The 23,711-nt window shown below is 38.7% G+C and overlaps 2 protein-coding genes across 7 annotated transcripts in view; one reads left to right on the forward strand and one right to left on the reverse strand.

The window, feature by feature from the left end:
- The window catches only part of cmss1 (cms1 ribosomal small subunit homolog), a 323,071-nt gene that overhangs the window by 160,363 nt on the left and 138,997 nt on the right, over positions 1–23,711 (forward strand). For 3 of the 5 annotated variants that reach the window (XM_059650230.1, XM_048540831.2, XM_048540832.2), the window contains one exon: positions 7,019–7,084. In XM_059650230.1, coding sequence (XP_059506213.1) covers positions 7,033–7,084 — 52 coding nt within the window. In that variant the 5' untranslated portion in view covers positions 7,019–7,032. Of the gene's footprint in view, positions 1–7,016; positions 7,085–23,711 lie in introns of those variants that run through there. The other 2 variants (XM_059650229.1, XM_059650228.1) reach the window with 1 other exon arrangement.
- The window catches only part of filip1l (filamin A interacting protein 1-like), a 245,810-nt gene that overhangs the window by 147,733 nt on the left and 74,366 nt on the right, over positions 1–23,711 (reverse strand). For both annotated transcript variants that reach the window (XM_048540835.2, XM_048540834.2), the window contains exons 2-3: positions 7,376–7,645; positions 4,638–4,811 (exon numbers count right to left, since the gene is read on the reverse strand). In XM_048540835.2, coding sequence (XP_048396792.2) covers positions 4,638–4,811; positions 7,376–7,639 — 438 coding nt within the window. In that variant the 5' untranslated portion in view covers positions 7,640–7,645. The remainder of the gene's footprint in view (positions 1–4,637; positions 4,812–7,375; positions 7,646–23,711) is intronic.

Genomic DNA, 23,711 nt, shown 5'->3' on the forward strand with positions numbered 1-23,711 from the left:
CCTGGTGATTCTGAATGGGGAAGAAAAAACCTCCTAATCTCTCCGCTTGACGAATTCCCAATAAATTTTCCATCCATAACCCATAGCTATGGACTCACTTGCAAGATTAAGTGTGTTCCCCTAATTAGCAAAACCTCTAATCTTCTTAAAACATTCATTTTTCTTTTGTTTCAAGAAGGACAGCCCTAACATTTATAAGCTTTCCTCATAGCTGAATTCCCTATCTAGTTAACATGCTGGTCAACCTCCTCTGCACTTCTTTCAGTGCCTTTACTGCTTCCTGAAATTCAGTGGCTAGATTTTTCCACATGCTCCAGCTGAGTCTGAAGTGGTTTTGAAGGTTCTAATATGGTCTCTTTAATTTTGTATCTCTTTATTTACGAACCCAAGCAGAGCATGTACATTTTTAATCTTAAAGGTAAAGTTGCCATTGTCCTACTGGACCATAAGGCTGCTTTCTCATTGGAAAGAGAAAGAACTGGCAGTGGTTTGACCTGAGGATCACTGTGCCTCAGGTGAAGGGGTGGGGGAGGTTGAGAAGGAGAGTCCTTGGTGCTATCTCAGCTGCTATTGGAAACATTGTAAACCAGCTCCTACACTTTTAACCACCTTAAATACAGAAGTATGGATGACGAACATGTGGAGGCCACTCAGCCCTTCAAGCCTCCTCTGCCATATGATAAGATCATGGTTGATCTGATTTTACGCTCGACTCCTCATTTCTGCATATTCCCAGTAATCCTCCTCTCCTTGGTAATCAAGAATCTATCTACATTTGCTCTAAAAATATTTAAAGATTCTGCACCCATTTCCTTTTATGGTAGAGAATTCCAGGACTTATAAGCCTCTGAGAGAAAATAAATCCTCATCTCTGTATTAGATAGGTTACCTTTTATGTTAAAACGATGACCCCTACTTCTACTTTCTATCCCAAGAGGGAACATCCTTTCCACATTCTCCTGATCACCCCCTCAGGATCTTGTATGTTGCAATTAAGTCAGCTTTGATTCTTCTAAACTCCCAGAGGATACAAGCCAAGCCTGTCTAGCCTTTCCTACTAAGGCAGTCTGCTATTCCAGATAGTAGTTCAGTAAATCTTCTCTGAACTGGTTTCAATGCATTAATATCCTTTCATAAGTCCAGTGGTCGTTATTGCACACAGTACTCGAGAAAAGTTCTCAGGAATGGCCTATATAACTGAAACATAACCTTCTTCTTACCCAAGTATTCAATTCTCCTCATAATTGAACATAACATTCTATTTGCTTTCCTGATTACTTGCTGTACCTGCCTACTGACCTTGTACAAGCTATGCACCAGGACAACCAGATCTTTCCGCATCTCTGAACTTCGTAAACTCTCACCTTTTCTGGCTAAGTTCTGTTTTTAATACTTTCTGCCACAATGGACAATTTCAATTTCACACTTTCCTACGTTATACTCCATTTATCAGATCGTTGCCCTCTCACTTTACCTATCAGTAACCTTTGTAGGCTTCTTGTTCCCTTTTCACAACTGATCTTCCTACTTACATTTCTGTCCTAAGCAAATCTAGTTATCATACCTTTAGTCCCTTTATCCAAATCACGTATGTGATCATGCCAGGCTGAAAAACTTTGTATTTATTTCTACTGTCTGCTTCCTTTTAGCTACCCAATCTTTTATCCATGTCAATGTGTTACCCCCAACACCATCAGCTTTTATTTTCTACCCTATCATTTAATGTGGCACCTTATCAGTTGCCTTCTGGAAACCACAATACATCCATTGGATCTCCTCTATCCACAGCAAAAAATACTTCTTCAATAAACTCCAGTAAATTAGTTAAACATGATTTCCCTTTGATAAAATAATATTGGCTATGCCTGACTTCCTTGACTTTAACCAAGTGCCCTTTCATAATGTCTTCAATGATGGCTTCTAGTATTTTTCCTATGACAGATGTTAGGTGAATGGCCTGTGGTTTCCTGCTTTCTGCCTTTCTCATTTTTCAATTAAAGAAAGGGGGACCACTAATAGACTTATTTTGTGATCCAGCATGGTGAACATAGAGACTCCTGGTTTGTGAGAAAGTTGTGGAACTTGTTTATTTTAAAGCTGAAGGGAAACGCCAGTGAAGACAATGCTATTGACTGCAACAAGAAGGTCACGGATAGGCTAATAGAATGGGCAGACGGAACTTAAAACAGAGAAGCATTTTGGCCGAATGGATGGAGAAAGGTAGAAGCAATATATAGTTATTGACACAGGTCAAAAGAGGGTGCAAGGATAGAAGAGCTGGGGGTTCGTGTGCAAAGATCTTTGAAGGTGGCAGGATATGGTACATTGAAAGATTAGTTAGCAAAGCACATGAGATTCTGGACTTTGCCAACTGAAGCATTGGGTAAAAAAGCAGGGGCATTACACTGAACCTGTAAAAACTTCTGGTTAGGTCTAAACTGAAATGTTATGCACAGTTCTGTCACCACAGGGGTGTTAGCGATGGGCAATAAATGCTGTCTTGTCAGCCATAGACACATCCCATGATCAAATATAAAAAATAGATTCAATCTCAGAATCAGTTTGTAAGTGTAGCATTTGGAACTTTAGCACAATTGTTAATCAATACTGCCATTACCTACTTTTTTCTCCTGTATCATTGCTGAATACTTGGTAAACATGAATGTTAAGAATCCATCCCAGATCATCTCCATTAGTGCAAGATATCATAGACCCTCTTAGAAAGTGTCTGCAACTCACCAACCTTTGTTGGATACATTTTAGACATTGATGTTTATACAATTTAATGCCTCTTTCACGACTTCTTTTTCTCAATTTAGGCCCTGTAACTTTTTGGGATATTTCCAATTTAACTGCTATTAATGTATGTCTCTATAGCTTACTATTTTCTGGTTCCCCAGATAAGTTAGTTCAACTCTCCCACCCACTCACCAACATGCTCGTTGCACCTCAGCAAGAACATTTGTCATGGCTATCTTCAGATGTAACTCTTCCCTCTTGCAAAGGTATCCCTTCCCCCATAATGATTCCCAGTTTCCCCAAGAATCTGAAACCTTCCCTTCTGTACAATCCTCCAGCTAAACATTTGCCTGAACCTCATGTTTCTACTTCTATATTCACCAACATGAGACACTGAGAGTGGTTCTGAGATTGCTACGATTTGTGGACATGATTTTTCCTAGCTTTTGAAATTCTGGCTGATGGATTTCAATGCTACGTGCATCATATGCATCACGACTTCTGGTTTTTCCCTTTCTCATTTCAGACTGTGCTGCACCCCTATGTGATATCCTTTACTATACCAATCAGAAATCGCCCTTGTGGTTATAGAAATGCCCCAACCTTTCAAGTCCCCTCTGAGCACTGCATTTTTACTGTTTGCTTTTATTCTGTGCAGTCAAGTCGCCCGTAGGTGGATTCGTATTGCATTCCATCAAGGTGTAGTCATGTTTCCTGGTATTCAAAACTGAAAAATCAATTAGCAATTATTCTTGGTGTAAGTTATCTTGACTTGATGAAATATGTTCCCAGAAGCTGTTTATATTGTTGATTACAACAGTATATGGCCGATTGACAGCTGAATCTTAAGCCTAGGAGAAACATTTAATAATATCTCCCTAAGAAGAAATATGATCTTGAAATTAGTGGGGGAACTCTGTTAAATATATGCAGTACTTTAACCTGTACTTTTGCTTTGAACAATGATCTTAAAATGAAATTTAATATTGAGACAAATACTAGAACAAGTACTTAAATTTCAAATCTAATCAAATTAAAAGAACTACCACTTTTTAAAAAGATTCTGTTCCAAAATTTTCTACCTTTCCAGATCTGGAAAACATGATTTATTGACAAAATATACGGTGCCTAAATTAGGAATGATCCGTGAAGGTTAGGCTTTCCAATGTGGGACATGAATGTTTTCTGCAAGTTACTAAAGTTTACCAAACTGTGCAGTGTATAGGAATCATTTCACATTGGTCTACTCCACTTTTACCCAAGCTGATTCATTATGATATTTGCGCTTGCTCTTGTGACAACTAGCGCTTACAATGTCAAGGCACACTAGACAATGGGCCAGGCAGTGAAAAATGGGATTCAATAATTAGGTTCTTGTTTTTGACCAGCACGACATGATGGGCCTGAGGGTATTTTTCTGTGCTGTAAACTTCTACGAGTCTATGAGAAACACTTAAACAAGAGAGAGCCACAGTGACTACTAGATAAAGCTTAATTCATCTCCAGCAATGTTATTTGCTACATTTACCACAAGCATAGCATGGGTGACATCAGACCTCTAGTTTAGGATAGCCTTTCCTTCTGCTGCACAATTGGCAGTAATGCCATTTATCAGGTTGGGTCAGTTAATTCTATTGTCCCTGTAGATAGAGTACTCCACTTTGATTTTGTGCTGTATTCGTAGATAGTTAAGAATTGCCAATAAAAAAGTAATAGTTGAGGACACAAAACCTATGATGCCTGGTTAATATTCAAGTACTTTGCTTACTTGTTTAGGGGAGTGCATGTGATTACAAAGTTTCATGTTCAATTGTCTACCAGTAGAAATACTGGCCTTTTTTCATCTAATTTGAGATCTTTCGAAAAACATTAGAGCTTACATTGAGTATACCACATACCTCGACCATTGGTTTTTCATAGATGTCCTCCTGCAGTGAGTCTGCTTTTGCTTGGATTGTGTCCCGTTGGAGAGCTTGTAGCACCTTTTTTGGCATAACAAAGCCATACTGTGCTTCCAGAAGTGCCAAATCAATTTTATCCGCTTTTAGTACAGTTATTACTTCATCACGGGCCTAAAACAAATCCACACAACATGAAGCATTGGCATGCTCTTTCACTATTGATTTATAGAGTATGTAGAAAAGATTTCATGAGTTCTCATATATTAGGGATAAGCATGCTGGTGTGAAAATAAATGATTTTCCATTAAAATGTAAAATTAAACTTTTACTATGCCAGATAAGATGAAAGTTATGGCTTTTCAACATTTCCAATAACTTCAGAACTGTGCTTTCTCATTTTATGGAGTGGATAAATGGATACAAATTTGGACGCAGTAAATGGTCTAACTGTACCATGTTTACTGGTACAATTTCTTCTTGCCTAACACATAAAAGTCAACATATGTCCCGTTTCTACTGAGTTTATTCAGTTGATCTCTTTGTTTTTGTTTTGCATTCCCTGTGTTCTTTTGTTTCCCTCATTAACCCTGTGATGTTCGAATTTTCTGTTTTAAACTTAGTTCTGTTCCTTATAGGAAACTGATCAGAATTAAGAAATATTATTTCCGTGAAACATGTTTTGCCTAACTGACTGAGGTGTTCATGTATAGACATTAATAGAAATTCAGAAAAAAAAGGTAAGTTTTTACAAACTCGAACTCCCGCAATTTGAAATCAGAAAATGGGTTAAGAGCATCATTAAATAAAGACTAAAGCAATCAACTGATGACCAAGAAGCAATGGAAGGTAATTCATTGTGTTCCATTCACCAATTAGGAACTTTGGAAATAGGAACAGGAGTAGACAATTCAGCCCCTCAAATCGGTTCCGCCATTCAGTGAGATCATGGCTGATCTGTGGCTGACCTCTGTATAACATTGGCCCATATCCCTTAATACCTTTCCTTCACGAAGATTGATCTACTTCACATTTAAAATTAACAGCTGATTGAACATCTACTGCCTTTGTGGAAGAGAGTTCCAAAACTTCTACCATCCTTTGTGTGTTGAAGTGCTTCTTAATATCTCTCCTGAATAGCCTGGCCCTAATTCTCAGACAATGCCCCTGAATTCTGGAATCCCAAACCAACAAAATAGTTTATCTTTGCTGACCCTGACTTTTTGTCTTACTATCTTGAAGACTGATCAAATCACCTTAACCTTCTAAAATCTGGAGAAAATAGAGTTAATTATGTAATCTCTCCTCATAACTTAGTCTTAGTCATAGTCATAGTTATAAAGTTATACAACATGGAAACAGACCATTCAGTCCAACTCGTCCATGCTGACCAGATACCTGAAACTGATTTAGTCCCACTTGCCACCATTTGGCCTGTATCCCTTTAAAACTTTACTTTTCATGTACTCATCCAGATGTCTTTTAAATGTTGTAATTTTACCAGCCTCCATCAATTCCTCTGACAATTCGTTCCATACACACACCACCCTCCACGTGAAAAAGTTGCCCCTCAGATCCCTTTTGAATCTTTCACCTCTCACCTGAAATCTATTGTAAACCTACATTGTATTCCGTTCGAGGTGGTACGTATCCTTCCTAAGGTGTGGTGCCCAGATCTGCGAACAGTACCCCAAGCCAGGTATACAGTTTTGTATAATTGCAGCATTACTTCTAATAAGATTTGCAACTGTTCTTTTCAACAAAAAGCATTCCAGTTAATAGAGATAATAACAAATCTGTTTAATTTGCAGGGGTTAAGAATTTAGAATTTGGAAGTAATGGATGTGGTGATCTGAGTGGCTCTTTCTCATTTAAATCTTATGTTCAGAATTTTGTAGATGTGTCCTAAAATATACCGATATAGACATTTCTTGCTGATTGCCAATGCAGATAAAGGGGACGGATATGCAACCTATTGATAATGTTGCTGAATTAAAAGGCAAAAATTTAAGCCTAATTTTGCTACAAGTTTTCTTGAAAGCTTAAACTTAATGGGAAATTTTAACTTCAAAATTTAAGACACAGTGCAAGTAGTCCCTTCAAACTTTGTGAAATAGTCCTAAGAAAGAACTTGCGCTTAATATTTGCTTATATCCTACTTGTGAAAGTATACACTTTCAGAAACTTATAGAAATGTCTTTTCATGCGAAATAATTATCTGAAATTTATTGACAACAATAATAGCAAATAGCTTTTGTCAGTGTCTTCCAATTAATGTTGTTTTTTAGCTGTTTCCTTTCAGACTGCTGTCCAAACAATATTGTAATCATTTCCTGGGAACACTGTGACCTATCAACTAAATTATGTGTTGTACTTTGCAGAATTGACCATCAGAATGGAAGCTAGTCTTCTCAAGGAAGCATCTCAAAAGCCTAAGGCAACACCAGGTAAGGCTTGATTTTCAACATTCCAACTGACATCATCATAAAGCTGTTTAAACAAAAGCGATCTTGCAGAAAATTGTTATGTTTTGGGGTTGAGTTACATGCAAGAATGAAGTTGAAGTAGTTTACCTTTTATTGCAAACCTACTGTGAAATTGTTCTCACTCAATCAATGATTCAACCTAACCTCAATCTTGTCTTTTCTTTTGCACTATGCAAGCAAATTATTGGAGGTTGGGACTTCAATTATCAAACTAAACCTTTGGAAACATGAAAGCATATAAAAATTACTGACCTCTAATTCACCTTCAAGTATACTGAGCAGGAACAATAGGTCATCTCGAGAAAGATCTTCGTGTTTTTTAGATGATGTCCTGGTTTTATGATTTCGCAAAACAGTTCTTGCCTCCTCCATAAAGAGTCTTTCTCTTCGATTGTTCATTTTAATTGTTCCCAAGTATGACTCGTCCCTTTCAGAATTTCGATGGTGTAACCTTGCTTGTTGATGCAACCTTTTAGTTTTGGATGAGCTTTCCAAGCTATTACTTCTTGAGCGCATTTCCAACTGTAATAGTTCAAAGCAAGTTTTTTTTTCAATGAAGTTACTTGAAACATCCATATACGAATTATAAGATAACAAAGTGTGAAGCTGGATGAACACAGCAGGCCAAGCAGCATCTCAGGAGCACAAAATCTGACGTTTCGGGCCTAGACCCTTCATCAGTTCTCTGATGAAGGGTCTAGGCCCGAAACGTCAGCTTTTGTGCTCCTGAGATGCTGCTTGGCCTGCTGTGTTCATCCAGCTCCACACTTTGTTATCTTGGATTCTCCAGCATCTGCAGTTCACATTACCTCTGATCACAATATACTAATTATAACTTTTTTTTTCATTCCTTCATGGGATATGGGCATCAATTATAGCATTTATTGGCTAGAGTGCAGTAAAGAGTCAGTCACATTACTGTCGATCTGGTGTTATGTTCAGGCCAAACCAAGTAAAATTGACAGATTTACTTCCCTAAAGGACATGACAGAACCAGGCAGACTTTTACAATGATCAACAATGGTTGTATAGTTTCCATTAGGACAGCTTTTTAATACAGATATTTTTATTGAACTAAAATTTCACCATCTGCTGTGGTGAAATTTAAATTCATATTCACAGTGTGGGGGTCTGGATTACTAGAGTAGAGTCATAGAGTCATCAAGTAATACAGCAAGGAAACAGGCCCTTCAGCTCAAACTGGCCCATGCTGAACATGGTGCCCACTCAGCTAAATATAATTGCCTGCATTTGGTCCATAACCCTCTTAAACCCTTCCCGTTCATGTACCTATCCACATGCTTTTTAAATGTTGCTATAGTACCTGCCTCAACCACTTTCTCTGGCAGCCCGTTCCATTTACTCACCTGCATGAAGAAGTTGGCCCTAAGGTCAATCTTTAAATCTTTCCCCTGTCACCTTAAACTTATGCCCTCCAGTTTTCAGTTCCCCTTCCCTGGGAAAAAGACTATGTACATTCTTCCTATCTATGCCCCTCATGATTTTACAGAGGACACCCCTCATTCTCCTACATTCCAAGGAATAAAGTCCTATCCTGGCCAACCTCTCCCTATAACTCGGGCCTACCTGTCCTGGCAACATCCTCATAAATTTTCTTAGCACACTTTCCAGTTTGACTTATGTATTTCTTATAACAGCATGACCAAAATTGTACAAAATACACCAATTACTCCTAGTGCAGTAATATTAACACTACTCCAACACCTCCTCTGAACTCTAAATTTATTATTGCCAATAAATAGAGCAGCCGCAAGTTAAGGTAATTAATTATTTTTATGAGTTTGAAAATTTCACATGGAGAGCAAAAATAGCATTGGAAGCATGACCACTATTTCAAATCATATTGGGCATTTTAATGATTCATTCTTGGGATGAGTGCACCACTAGCTAGACCAGCATTGTAAGACCATTATAATTTGTCTTCAGATGCAACTACATAGCTGCATATCTGGAGTCACTTAAAGGCAATGCTAGATAAGGAAGTTATATTCCCCTCCCCATAGAACATTAGGGGGCTTTAATGACCATGAATAGTAGTTACATAACCATCATTGCATATAGTTTTAAATTTCATACTGTTTTATTGCATTCAGATTTCACCATCTGCCATGATGGATTCAAGTCCATTTCCCCAGAACATTAAATAAAAAACAAAAGAACTGTGGATGCTGTAAATCAGGAACAAAAACAGAAGTTGCTGGAAAAGATCAGCAGGTTTGGCAGTATCTGTGAAGAAAAACTCAGAGCTGACATTTCAGGTCTGGTAATCCATTTCTGAGGAAGATGCTGTCTGATCTGCTGAGCTTTTCCAGCAACTTCTGTTTTTGCCCCCAGAACATTCGGCTGGGTTTCTAGAATACTAGCCCAGTGACATTACCAGTAAGATATCAGTCCTTGACACATCCACATATTTTTTCAATTGGGATCCGGCTAACTGGTGCCTATAATTGATCAGCGAGATCTATCAAGTTTGAGGACAAAAACAGAAGTTGCTGGAAAAGCTCTGCAGGTCTGGCAGCATTAGTGAAGAGAAAATCAGAGTTGATGTTTCGAGTCCGGTGACCCTCTTGTTCTGAGGAAGGGTCATTGGACCCAAAAGGTTAACTCTGATTTCTCCTCACAGATGCTGCCAGACCTGCTGAGCTTTTCCAGCAACTTTGTTTTTGTTCCTGATTTACAGCATCTGCAGTTCTTTCAGCTTTTAAGTTTAGATTTACTCTACTCACGTCTCATCATTTTTATATTTATCTTCTCCAAAACTGAATATCTACAAAATGTCCTCTGCTCCAGACAGTTGGACGGTATGTTTTATTTAATCATCGCCACTAAATCATAATCACAATTTATTATTCCCTTTGTTTTCATAACACATACTATGCATTACGATCAAGTAAATTAGAATGTGCTTCGTTTTCACATCACTCCTAAAAGTTTCTTAAAATCAAAATGAACTTTGGACATTCAAATTGTTTCTTCCAGCAAAGCACCAGAACAAAACTTGATTATTTAGAGAAACTACTTTATTATTCAATGCTTTATATAATAGAAAATTGTAGTGTTTCAAGCTCTGAAATTCTGAACAACATTTTAATTTGGTCAGTTAGAAGGCATTTCACCTGTTACTTATCCCTACCGTGTAAGTACCATGCTAAATATGGCAAACCAAGGAAGAGCAGTTGAAGGGATAGAGAAAAAAGGTGGATAAATATGATGTGAATTAGTTATGACATTAAATGTACATGGGGGAATGAACCGCTTTGACCAAATGGCTTGTTTCTGTACTGTGCCTTTTATGAATTTGTACATCACAGATCTGTGCGAAATTGTTGATCTCATGGATGACCTCACTGATGCTGTCATCAATTTTGGTATTCTGAGGCAAACAAACACAGCCTGTATGTTCCTGACCATTATATAGCTACCTCGCAACTAATGGTTGTACATGGACTCATCATGAGAACAGAATTAACCTGACTGTAATGCTCCCATGAGCTTTGAAACATTTACTTTTCAGAGCCATAAATGTGGGATAGTCGCTAGCAGTGAAACTGTCTTGTGACTCGGGCTGTTGAAATCGCGACAAATTGTAAGTGTGAGGAAAAATTACAGATAGGATTCCTGCTTATCGCCTCAACGTTCACAGTCAGTTTGAAAACTAATCTGTTGAACATTTTATTGCTCTGTACTCTTAATCAATCAGATGATGAAATTTTGAGAACCCCACAGGACCAAGCTTGTTTCTATTTATACGTGCAGTTTGAAAGCAACAACTGACATAAAATTGTTAATGTACTGAGATGTCGCCAAATAATGGGAAAGCGTGGAAGTCAGTGAAAATTAATGCCCTCTTCATTGGTGTTTGGTGATGGATTTGATGTTTAATCAAGTGGGAAACTGGTGGATGGAGAACCTCTCCCTGTGACCTCCCTCCTGCCATCAAACAGCTGTAACCCAGATTCTGTCATGACACGAGCCAACATTATCTCACAACAGTCACTGCGCCATCCAGTTGTGCTGCTGTCCAGTAGCCTCTGGTTGGCTCTCAGCTTTTTGGCAGGCCGAACTTCTCTTCCCTCAGGACTTCTTGACCCGAAGGGACGTGCATTGCTATCACGTTATGTACCTGAGTGGCCGTTAATCCAGTGGGCCTTCACCAAAACAAGTGGTGTGGGTTTCACAGTGGTGAACCAGAAGGGTTCTTTTTACAACAGTCAATGGTAGTTTCATTGCCACTGTGTCTGAGATGTACATTTCATTTCATATTTATGAGTTGAATTTAAATTCAAATGGCTGTTATAGAACAATACAGCGCAGAACAGGCCCTTCGTCCTTTGATGTTGCACCAACCTGTGAACTGATCTTAGTCCATCCCCCTACACTATCCCATCATCATCATCATCCATATGCTCATCCAAGGACTGTTTAAATGCCCCTAATGTGGCTGAGTTAACTATATTGGCAGTCAGGGCGTTCCACGCCCTTACCATTCTCTGAATAAAGAACCTGCCTCTGACATCTGTCTTAAATCTATCACCCCTCAGTTTACAGCTATGCCCCCTCGTACAAGCCAACGTCATCATCGTAGGAAAAAGACTCTCACTGTCCACCCTATCTAACCCTCTGATCATCTTGTATGTCTCTATTAAATCTCCTCTTAGCCTTCTTCTCTCCAATGAGAACAGACCCATGTCCCTCAGCCTTTCCTCATAAGACCTTCGCTCCAGAACAGGCAACATCCTGGTAAATCTCCTCTGTACCTTTTCCAATGCTTCCACATCCTTCCTGTAATGGGGTGACCAGAACCGTACGCAATATTCCAAGTGAGGTCGCACTAGCATTTTTTGATGGGATATGAATCTCTGTCCTAAGAGCATTCGAATATCAGCATCAAAAGGTATAGGGAGCAGACTAGAAAGAAATTTTAATTACAGCTTAAAGGAGGCCATCCTGCAATTTATAGGGTGCAACTTTTGATAATAGAGGTATCCTTGGTGAATTCTTTACCTTTTTCTCTGAGATAAAACAATGTCCTATTTGTTTGAAGAGGGTGAATGTATTGTAAAGAATGTGCAAGCCTTTATCGAGAAATAGGCAACAAAATAAATTCTTGTAATTTTGCAAAGCTTTACAACACTAACGTTCACACAGGGATTTTTGTCAATGTATTCGCTGAGGAAGATTGTAGAATCCCTAAGTAATGTTTTTTGCAGTATACCACAGAACTTAAATCTGATACTTTACAGTTTTTAGGACCTGCTGACCTCATTTTGATTACTCTGCAATTACAGTGGTTTGCATTCTGGGTCATTTCTCCTCCTTGACATAAACAATGTGACACATTAATTAGCTACAGTTTGAACTTGTTCTGTTTGTGGAATGACTTCATATTGAATAGAATGCATAGCATCTAAATCACAGTAGGAGGTTTTCCATTTCAGACTGCCTAGCTGATGGTTTTACTGTTTGAGGGAATTGCGACAGCAGTGGGTTTAATGCTGGATATAGTTTTATGTGTGCAGATTTTCCCTATAGTTGCTGCAAAGTTAGATGAGAATGGATAACCTGCTGCTTTGGATATTCTCACTTGCATCATAGGCAGCCAGTCAAAGGTATGATATTCTACAAGCTTGTAATTAAAGAACAATAGACATGAAATAAGGAAAATGAGAAGAAAACAATGTTTTATGAGAAAATAAATAAAGCAATATGCAAGCTGGACAGGGAAGGGTTATTGGATTAACTCAGAAGATTATGCTAATATTTTCATATTCTAAATTAAGCATTATATCAGTGAAATGACATTTAACTCTAAGCTAGACGTCTAAGAATACACACTTTATTGCGTGGAAGACGAAAGATATAGACTTAGGAACATCTGAAATAGATCATTCAGCCCTTCAAGCCTGTCCCACTATTCAGTTAGATGATTGCTTCCCAAACTCTTTAGCCTGAGAATCACTGGGGCTTCACACGGCACCAACTGGACAGATGTCAGCCGGCTTTATTTACTTAGTCTTAATTCATGCATGGGATATGGACACCACTGCCTGGCCAGCATTTCTTGCTCATCCCTAGTTGCCCTTGAGAAGGTGGTGGTGTGCTGCCTTTTTGAACTGATGCTGTCCATGTGCTGTAGGTAGACTCACAGTACCATTAGGGAGGGAATTCTAGGATTTTGACCCAGCGCCAGTGAAGGAATGGCAATATATTTCCAAGTCAGGACATTGAGTTGCTTGAAGGGGAATTTGAAGGTGATGATGTTCCTAAGTATTTGCTGCTCTTGTCTTTCTAGTAGGAGGTGGTTGTACATTTGAAAGGTGCTACTTAAGCATGTCTGCTGAATTTCTATAGTGCATATTGCAGATAGTATACACTGCTGCAACAGAGCATGGCAGTGAATGGGGTGGAAATTTGTGGAATTCGTGCAAGTCAAGTGGGCTGCTTTGTCCTGGATGGTGCCAAGCTTCTTATTTGTAGATGGTGAACAGGCTTTTGGGAGTCAGGAGGTGAGTTACCCGCTGCTATATTCTTATCCTCTGACCTGCTGTTGTAGTCACTGTATTTATATGGCGAGTCCAGTTCCCTTTCTGGTCAATAGTAACCTCCAGGATGTTGATAGTTGGGCATATTAATGCCATTGATTGTGAAGGGGCAGTGGTTAGATTGTCTGTTATTGAAGATGCCATTGCTTGGCATTTGTGTGGCACACATGCTACTACTGCAAAAATATTGGAGGGAAGGCAATGGTCTCGTGGTATTGTCATTGGACTATTAATCTACAGACCATGATAATGTTCTGGAGACCCAGGTTTGAATTCCACCACTGCACATGCTGAAATTTGAATTAAATCTGGAATTAAGACTCCAGTGATGACCGTGAATTCATTGTTGAATGACAGAAAATCCCATCTGTCTCACTTATGTCCTGTAAGGAAGGAAACTGCCATCCTTACCTGGTCTCGTCTACATGTGACTCCAGACCCACGGCAATGTGGTTGAATCTTAACTGCCCTCTGGGCAATAAGGGACAAGCAATAAATGCTGCCTCAACAGCAATGCCTTCATCCCGTGAATGAATAAAAAAACTCTAACAACATTATTGGGAGGAATGAAAGTATCTGATGAGAAACTAATAAGCTGAAGCCCAGTTCCAACATGGAACAGTTGCACACAACAGTTTAATTCAACAATCCACATTAACTCTTACGATACTGAACTCTCGGGAAAAAGAATTTTAAAAAATCTGTGGTAGATGTTGTAAATAAGAGCTAAAGCTTTCGTATTGCATAAGAACCTACAATTGTTGAAGCCCGGTCAAAAATCAAAACACAGTCTAAACGATTTAATGTCGCTGTCTGGAAGCACTGTGCCAATTGTTCAAACACCTTGTTAAAACCATGCCGAGAATTAGCTGAACTCTTCTCTAGATGACGCCACAGAAGCTGACCACTGTAGTGTGTGCACTTTTGAAAATCATAAACGTGTTGCCATTTTGCGATGTTAAATGCAATAATTAATTTTGAAATAGATATCATGAATTATTAATTCAAAGATCAGAAGTATATATGTATATTCTGGGGAGTCAGATATTGTTTGCGGAGGATCCCAATCTACATGTTTAATAATTCTGGTGGGTTTACCAGAATGGCCTACATATAATTAGCATGATAACTATTGTTACTAGTCTTAATAGTCTCCTCCAAGCGCCCTTCCAGTAACCTGCCTTATCTCATCTCTACTAAACGCATGATATGATTGTATAGCAATTGGGAGCAAAGATAAGCTTGCAATTATTAGGGCATGCTACTTAGATGAAGAGATCAGTCATGCTGAACACAGGAGGATATCTGATGCAAATCTGAAATTTGTGCAAACCAGAAGTCAAACCTGTTCCAAGGATTTTAGGACGAAGATAGTGTGGCCTTTATATTTTACCATTTCAGCAACAGGCAGAATTTTCCTTGAAATTAGAAGGTGTTTCATACTGTGAGCTTGATTGAGGTGTTCTCAGTACAAATATAAATCGTATGAAATGGATTAATGTTACATTCTTTTTATCTGAATGATCAGAGCATTCATCTAACCCTAAATCATACATGCTTGCAAGTCTAACTTGGATTAGTTATAAAATAAATGAGCTTCTTGGCAGCAGAAAATAGGATTTTATACAGGCTGTGATACTGTTAAATAAGTTACACAGGAAGGATAACATTAGTTATACAGATGCTATAAACATTGTGGAACACACATAAATGCAGCAAGAAATCCTGTGGGTCTGATTTGCGATGTAAAAGTATTCTGATGGGCTGAATGTATTTGTCCATTTCTTTTGTGTTTTTCCAAATATCTATCCAAACATGAATCTATCTAACAGAGGCTGAAATTTTTTATTTAGATCAAAACATTTAAAAGTGATAATTTGATAATGAAAGTTTGGAAGTTAAACATAGTTTGGAAGTTTACTTCGGGTTCAAATGTGGCAACAGAATTACGAACTGACTGGCTAAATCTCAGACTCAGACCTTTGCAGTCGTCACGTTGGATGGCATTTGTGACTTTGTTTCAGAACTGTGGCAGTGGCACAAACGTGGTCAGAGGGATTCACTCAAGGGAAGGGCAGGGGCCAGTTTGCGAGGACCCACAGTCAGGGAGTTTGGAGAAACAAGGGCATTTGGAGATGGTTCATTGAGATGTGAAAGCTCACCTCAGTAAAAGAGCAAGGCTCATTTATCCTTGTGTCCTGGCCAATATTTATTCCTCAATCAACATTGCAAAAAGCGGGTGGTGTGATTATTAGAGATAATGGGAACTGCAGATGCTGGAGAATCTGAGATAACAAAGTGTGGAGCTGGATGAACACAGCAGGCCAAGCAGCATCTTAGGAGCACAAAAGCTGACGTTCCTGGGTCTAGGCCCAAAACGTCAGCTTTTGTGCTCCTAAGATGCTGCTTGGCCCGATGTGATTATTATCCAGTTTGCTGTTTCTGGGAGTCTGAGGTACACAATTTGGCTGCCACATTTCCTACTTTCCAATGGTGACTGCACTTCAAAAAAGTACTTAATTGACAATGGGTGCTTCGGAAGCAACAGGCTGAGTTAATTATACTTGCAACTTCTGGACCCATTTTGAGGCCTTTTCCAGTTCTGCGACCCATACCCCTAGGTTAAATAACTGTAATATATTGAGTCATACTAGTGACTATGTTTTAACCCATTGCTCAAATGAAGATATTTTGAAACTTCGGCTCTTATGATGTCAGAAGTTACAGTGTATGACAGAAGACTGGTGAGGTAAGGTGCAAAGCCATATTTTCTCTACTTCAAGCTCAACACCTTCAGCCAAAATGGTAAGGTATTTGAATCTGCCATATGAGTTATAATAGTAGTTCCACATACTGTGGGAGCTGGCCTGATACTGCCACTGGCACCCTTCATCCATTGGGAAGCAAAGCTCCCACAGTCCAGCCATGATTTGAAATCAGCTCACAGGCATAAAAAGGCAAATGGTTTCTAAACCTTGGATTTGTCAGCAATAATTTCACTATTATATGTTAAATTTCCCACTGGTGCTTCTTTTCTTTTTAACTTAAATCCTTTTGAGCAGAAGATTGGGAAGGAGTTATGATGGCTACCAAATAACTTGCTGAGATGTGAAAACTCAGTCACACGCCTGGACATGAAGATCTCTTTTATGTATATAATGATGCCATTAAAATTAAAAGAGATACAATTAATGTGTCAGACAGAGTATTCACTCAATAAGTAAAGACTAGCTTTGTACTTCAGATGTGGTTTTAACTGGCAGCATTATCTGAAGGCCTGGAATTATAGGATTGAGGGAATAATGAATATTTGTAAAGTATTTGTTGTGTGCGCACGTGCACGTGTGTGTAAGTAAAATGTGTAATCTCTTTCAATGCGTTAAGGGAGAACGAGGAATAATGGACTGTAATAGAACTTCTGTTGTGAAGTTCTTTTGATACTATTTTGTTAATGCATTCCATGTTTCATGAATTTAGAAATTACTAAACAGGGAGACATGGCGTCAACACCTTTTTTTTACTCAACCAGTTTGCATTTGTAAAATTAAGAACAAAATATTCTTTATACAATCTGATTTGGAGATTGGACAGCACATGCCTTATAACCTTGAATGCACAGAAAAAGAAAGTATCCTTCAGCTAATTTAAGATAATCTGTCAGACTTGTAAGTGACTCATTTACACTGGATAAAACCAGTGTACGTTGACATACAGGCATCTATTCTCTGAAATTAACAGGAATATGTTCAAGCTATGCAACCACGACTTAGACTGGGACAACACCAAGATCTTGGGACAGACTAGGCGGAGACAAGCATGAGAATTCCTGGAAGCACGGCACTCTGTGAAGCATGCTATTAATAAACACATTGAACTCGACCCCGTATACGTTGCACTATGAAGGAAAACTGAAGTGAGGCAATCCTTTTCAACGGACCCCAGAGTTTAAAAACCAGTCAGAAAAACACACCGACGCTTCATCAGGGGCCACACTGAGGATGTTACCAAGCACGGTAACGAAATGTCTGCAAAACAACAAACCAGCTCGGCGAGTCAACCAACCTCAACATCCACAACCTGAGCTACAGATCTACTCCAAAACCTTTGCAACTGTTGAATTATCTGAGAACTTGGGAACCCCTATGGTTCCTCATTGGTCAGGGGAATTGCCGTGGAGAAAGCAGTCAGAGTTGCACACCAACTAATCAGCTCCCATTCCTCCATAGTTTGTATTGTGATCATTTGAAATTTGGCATTTTTGCATTTATCCTGATAAGTGCAAGACACATTCCTCTCCTTTCACCAATATTCAAGCACTTGATTAATCATTACCTTTTCGAATTTGATTTTACAATTCTCAGATTGACAAGTATTAAGTGTTATGCCAGAGATTATCTCATAAACTAAAGGCTGTTTTTAAGCAAGTAACAAGGGAGCTGATTGATACTTTAGCCTGAAATAATTTCTAATCAAAATGATGTTATAATCTATTAGGACTGTGATGAATCCTAATCTTTTTACTAAAATAGTTTATTTAATGATTTTCTTAAGTCGAATAAAGATTAAGATAACTGAAACCAAAAGACTGAAGGAGGGAAAACATGACTTATTAACGATTCCCAAATGATGATGACAGCCATGTTTGTCAAACTTCATGAATTGGCAATATCAACACAAGGCAATTCCTAATTTAAATTTATTCTAAAGTAATTTTCTGTCCAAAAAGCATCTGAAGAAAGAAGTATCCAAGTAGGCAAGGTTGGTTCAAGATCACTGTCTCCTGTAAGTGTTTTGTGTTTTGCATAACCACCTTGAACACAGTGCCTTTAATGTTTTGTGTGTTCATCCATGCTTGATGACTTAAAGGGGATAACATGTGAGCAGTTTGTGTGTGCTATCCTCTCGGCTGCTTTAAGCCACACGAGTACCCAGCCTACAGGAAACATTAGTGAAGATATGTCTGATAAAGTGACTTTTATCATTTCTAAAATTTGTTTTTTGGCATCTAACATGACTGATTTTGTTTGTGTTTATAAATGTTATTGCCACAATGTAAAAGGGAGGCCATTTGTACAGTTTTCCTTTTCTCTTGAGCTTTAATCAAATAGTCATCAGGTCATGAGTACGATGCGATGGAGGAGGAGGATCTTCTTCCTTCAATAACTACGACAGTTTGTTTTTCTATACTGTCTCTAATGCAATAAAATGTTTTCAGACACTTTTCAGGAGTATTATAAAGAAATAATTGAGCCACAAAAGGTGACATTAGGACAGAAAACATGGTGTAAATGTTAGATATTCAGTGACATTGTAAAGGAGGAAATGAACAAAGATTGACTAAAAAGTTTAACATGGGAATTCGAGAGACAAGGACTGAGACAGCTGTGGCAGACAATGGTGGAGTAATGAAAATCAGGGATACACGAGGGGCCAGAATTGGAGGAACACAGGCACCAACCACCCTCTGCGCCTGGCAGCATCTGTGAAGAAAAAATCAGAATTAACATTTTGGGTCCAGTGGCACTTCCTCAGAACTGTCCCAAAAGACCAATGATGAGGAGATTCAATACTAGACCAGCTGCACTAGCCAAACCTCCTACAAGCTTTGGCAGGGATTATCTGACAACAATGATCTCTACAAGTCAATAAAAAAAACCTAGTGGACAAGGCAAGTGCTCTTGTACTGTAATGAGACCTGGATTATATGTCAGCAACACACGAGTGCTGGGAGTTCCACCAGCAATGCTTTCACGACATTCTCCACAGTTGATGGAAGGCCCATTGAGCTAACGCAACCTTCCTGAAATCAGATATGCAATTACTAAGATAAAGCATCTGCAAAACCAACTACAATGAACTGGATAACAAAGTGTAGAGCTCGATGAACACAGCAGGCCAAGTAGCATCTCAGGAGCACAAAAGCTGACGTTTCGGGCCTAGACCCTTCATGAACTGGACACAGGTAACCTGATGGCTAAGAAGTATCTCCATGCTATGTCCTGTTTTATCAACTCTTAAATTGTCAGTGTTCCAAGCAAATACAAAGAAAATGCTTCAAAGACACTCCAAAGTCTTCCTTGAACTGCAACAGCATTTATATAAATGATAGGGAGGTGCTTGCTGCTGATCTTTCACAAAGGCAACAACTTGTCCATAAAGTCGTATTATGTTGTGAGTTTAAATAGCGCAATGCTGAGGTAGACTGGTAGCAGAAAAGGAAAGAAAAATAAGCAAATCTGGCACTGCAGATCAACTACACAGTGGGAAAACATACTCAAGTATGCAACAATCTGAGGATTAAGAATCAGCCTGTTCGGTGACTCAAGGACACTTGGCAGGAATTTGCAGAAACCCTGAGCATGTATCATCCTGGAATTGAGATAGTTAACCGTAGTGGTGCAGAGAGGAAAAAAAAAATGGCTGGCTAGGTAGTACCTTAGAGAAAGATTTCTTCAGATGCTGATTATTTTGGCATCATTTCCAGTATCAAGATTTCCCTTTTGATTCCTTGTATTTTACAAGATTAGGTTGTGATACATGTATGATACCTGAATGTATGGGGATAGTTCTCTCAGTATGCAAACAGTGTCAAAAGTTATGCATCTAGTAATCTCGACCTGAAATGTCAACTTTCCTGCTCCTCTGATGCCGCTTGGCCTGCTGTATTCATCCAGTTTCACGCCATGTTATCTCGGCATCTAGTAATTGCTGTTATTTGACACAGACCTTTCAATATAGACTTTCTGAATTAAATTTGTCTGGTTGCTGTTTTAACAGAGGAATTAACCTTTTCTTTTATTCATTCGCGAGATGGGGGCACTGATGGGCAGGCCAGCATTTATTGCCCATCTCCAATTACCTAGAGGCCAGTTAACCACATTCCGTGGCTCTGGAGTCACATGTTGACCAGACCAGGTAAGGATGGCAACTTCCTGCTATAAAGGAAGATTGTTTTCCCCAACAAATTACTCCATAAGACTATAATTCCAGATTTCTATTGAATTCAAATCCAGGTCCCTAGAACATCCCCTGGGTCTCTGGATTAATAGTCTAGCAATAAGACCGCTATGCAATTGCCTTTCCCTATATAAAAAAAAGTTTATATTTGCATTAAAATAATTGACAAAGGAGGTTCTGTGACATTAAAGATTTTTTGAATAAATTGCCAGCAGTAATTTTGAGGTTATAATATTTTACTTCAGTGATTATAATATTGTGGAGGAACTTGTACATCGGATTTTACGGTAGTTGTGGTCCATGATTTGCCTTGTGGTTATTCACATGTGCAATTGCTTTTCAGATTAGGACATTTAAAAGTGACATCATTTTTTAAGCGTATAGATTTTCTGAAAGGAAGTTTTGTTCGTGGCATGCAATCCATTAATGGGGAAAACAGTTTTATAAGGCAACCATTAAATATATATGAATGAGGAGAGAATCAACTGTTTTCAGTTCCTCTGAATTTATTGCTTCTGCGCCTGCTGATCCATTTCCTTTTTTACAAGGAAAACTGCATCCCTGGTGCAGAACTATACAATTGTAGGTTTGAACTAAATGATTCCAGAATAATACAAATAATTATGTGAGTTTTCACTTCAGCATTGCTATCTATTTGAAAATGTGAACAGAAGTTTCAATTCCTAAATACCAAATTTAAATTAACACACACAGTGGAGATGGACAACAAAGTTTCTGTTGGAGTGCACAGTTTGACATTGGCAGAAAAATGCCCATGAATTAAACCGTTATACCCTAAATCTATATTAAAGGCCACAGTTCAACCACAATTAGTTTAGAAACAGTAAACTTCTTGGTTATGAAAGTGTCGAGCTAGAAGCACGAATTTCAATCAGCATAGTGCACAACTGACCTGTTCTTACCATTTACAAGCCCATAGCATGGGGAGCAACTGCTGGACTGTTAATCCTGAGACCCAGATAACATTCTGGGGTAGTAAGAACTGCAGATGCTGGAGAATCTGAGATAACAAGATGAAGAGCTGGATGAACACAGCAGGCCAAGCAGGATCAGAGGAGCAGGAAAGCTGACGTAAATTTTCTGAAGAAGGATCTAAGCCAGAAACGTCAGTTTTCCTGCTCCTCTGATAATGCTTGGCCTGCTGTGTTCATCTAGCTCTGCATCTTGTTATTTAACATTCTGACGATCTGGGTTCAAATCCCGCCATAGCAGATGATGGAATTTGAATTCAATAAAATATCTGAAATTAAGAATCTAACATGACATCTACCATGAATCCATTGTTGATTGTCAGAAAAACCCATCTGGTTCACCAATGTCCTTTAGGGAAGGAAACTGCCATCCTTACCTGGTCCAGCCTACATGCGACTCTAGGTGCACAGCAACGTGGTCAACGCTCAACTGCTCTCTGGGCAATTAGGGATGGACAATAAACACTGCCCAGCCAGCGATGCCCTTGCCCTGCTAATGAATAAAAAAAAACTGCAGAGAAGGATGGCTTTCAAAAAACAAATTGCTGCTTGCCACAAAGCTTCTTTTGACAGGACATAGTTTCTTCGGTCAAATTTTGTTCAAGTAATATTATAAAGAAATTGAACAATATCACTGTGTTAAAATGTTCTGTTCTTCTGCTCAGTCAAGTCAAAGGCATGAAATTGATTTGATCATTGTTTCGCTCATCCATCTTTGGAAGTATGACTTCAAATACAGGATATTTATTGACACAAGGACGTCACTATTTATGTACATACATTATCAGAGTACACTGCAGGTGTGAAATGGTTTTGTTACACATCGGCCCTTCATTTACAGTATAAATGCAACCCAAATTAGGAGTTAAACCATGACTTGAAACAGGAGCAAATTAGGAATGCAGCTTCTTGGGGCGAGAATGTGCATTGTCTTACTTCACTTGAATCAGTTGCCCGATAACATTCTGTTTACCCTGCACAATTTCAATGAGTTGTGAAGTTCAATGCACCTCCTGACATTAGTAAATCTGTAGTGTGAATGCTCCAGGAGCTGTCATGCTGTTTAAGATCTATGTGGTGTAACATATTAAAATGTGTTATGTAGATTGGAATTTAGGTAATCTTGGTGAGAAGAACATCTCCTTTCCCGACCTGTAAAGGTGCTAATTGAAACTTACCTCACAGTAAGCACAAGTTCACAGCACACAATCCATAATTCAACATAATTAGCACTAAATTAGCAGTCTCTTTCAGAGAGGCCAGGAAGATGGCTAAACTAGGCAACAATAAATTCACACTAGCGCCGGCAACATGCACATAAAATGTTAATGAGTCTCAAGGTTCAATCTTGGGTTGGCCCGGAGCCTTACCATTGGACCATGAAGTCCTTACCCATTTCTGCCTACTTTACTCTGCATCTGTCTTATGTTGTGCCTGACATTTATGCTGATAAATTGTGAAAATGTTCCATTCCCCAGCATATGAATTCGCTAATTATATAGAATCAGTTGCCATCACATTTTTATTGGTTTTCAAAACATGCACATTCTTTATTTTAACACTATGTTCATCATGCAAGTAACACTAAACGTGATAATCAAGCAGGTTATATGAGAAATTAACATACTTATATGACTAATAAAATACAGCAGTTTCCTGTCCTATCTTAATGGTTCTAATTTTCAACAAATCCACCAATCGTTCTAACATTTTAAATGGGATTATGTCAGGCATTGACATAGTCTTGCAGTCTGGATAATTGTTTTATTCATTAATGGGATGAGGACATCGCTGGCTGGGCCAGCATTTATTGCCCATCCCTAATTGCCCGGGGGCAGTTAGGAATCAACCACATTGTGTCATGGATCTGGATTCGCATGTACGTCAGACCAGGTAAGGATGGCAGTTTCCCACCCTAAAGGATATTAGTAAACCAGATGGAATTTTCCAACAATTGACAATAGATTCATTAGACTTTTAATTTCAGACTTTTTTATTGATTTCGAATTCCACCATCTGCTGATTTGAACTTGGGTCACCAGAGTGTAACTTGGGTCTCTGGATTAAAGTCCAGTG

The sequence above is a fragment of the Stegostoma tigrinum genome, chromosome 12, assembly GCF_030684315.1.
Source record: "Stegostoma tigrinum isolate sSteTig4 chromosome 12, sSteTig4.hap1, whole genome shotgun sequence".
Taxonomy (NCBI): domain Eukaryota; kingdom Metazoa; phylum Chordata; class Chondrichthyes; order Orectolobiformes; family Stegostomatidae; genus Stegostoma; species Stegostoma tigrinum.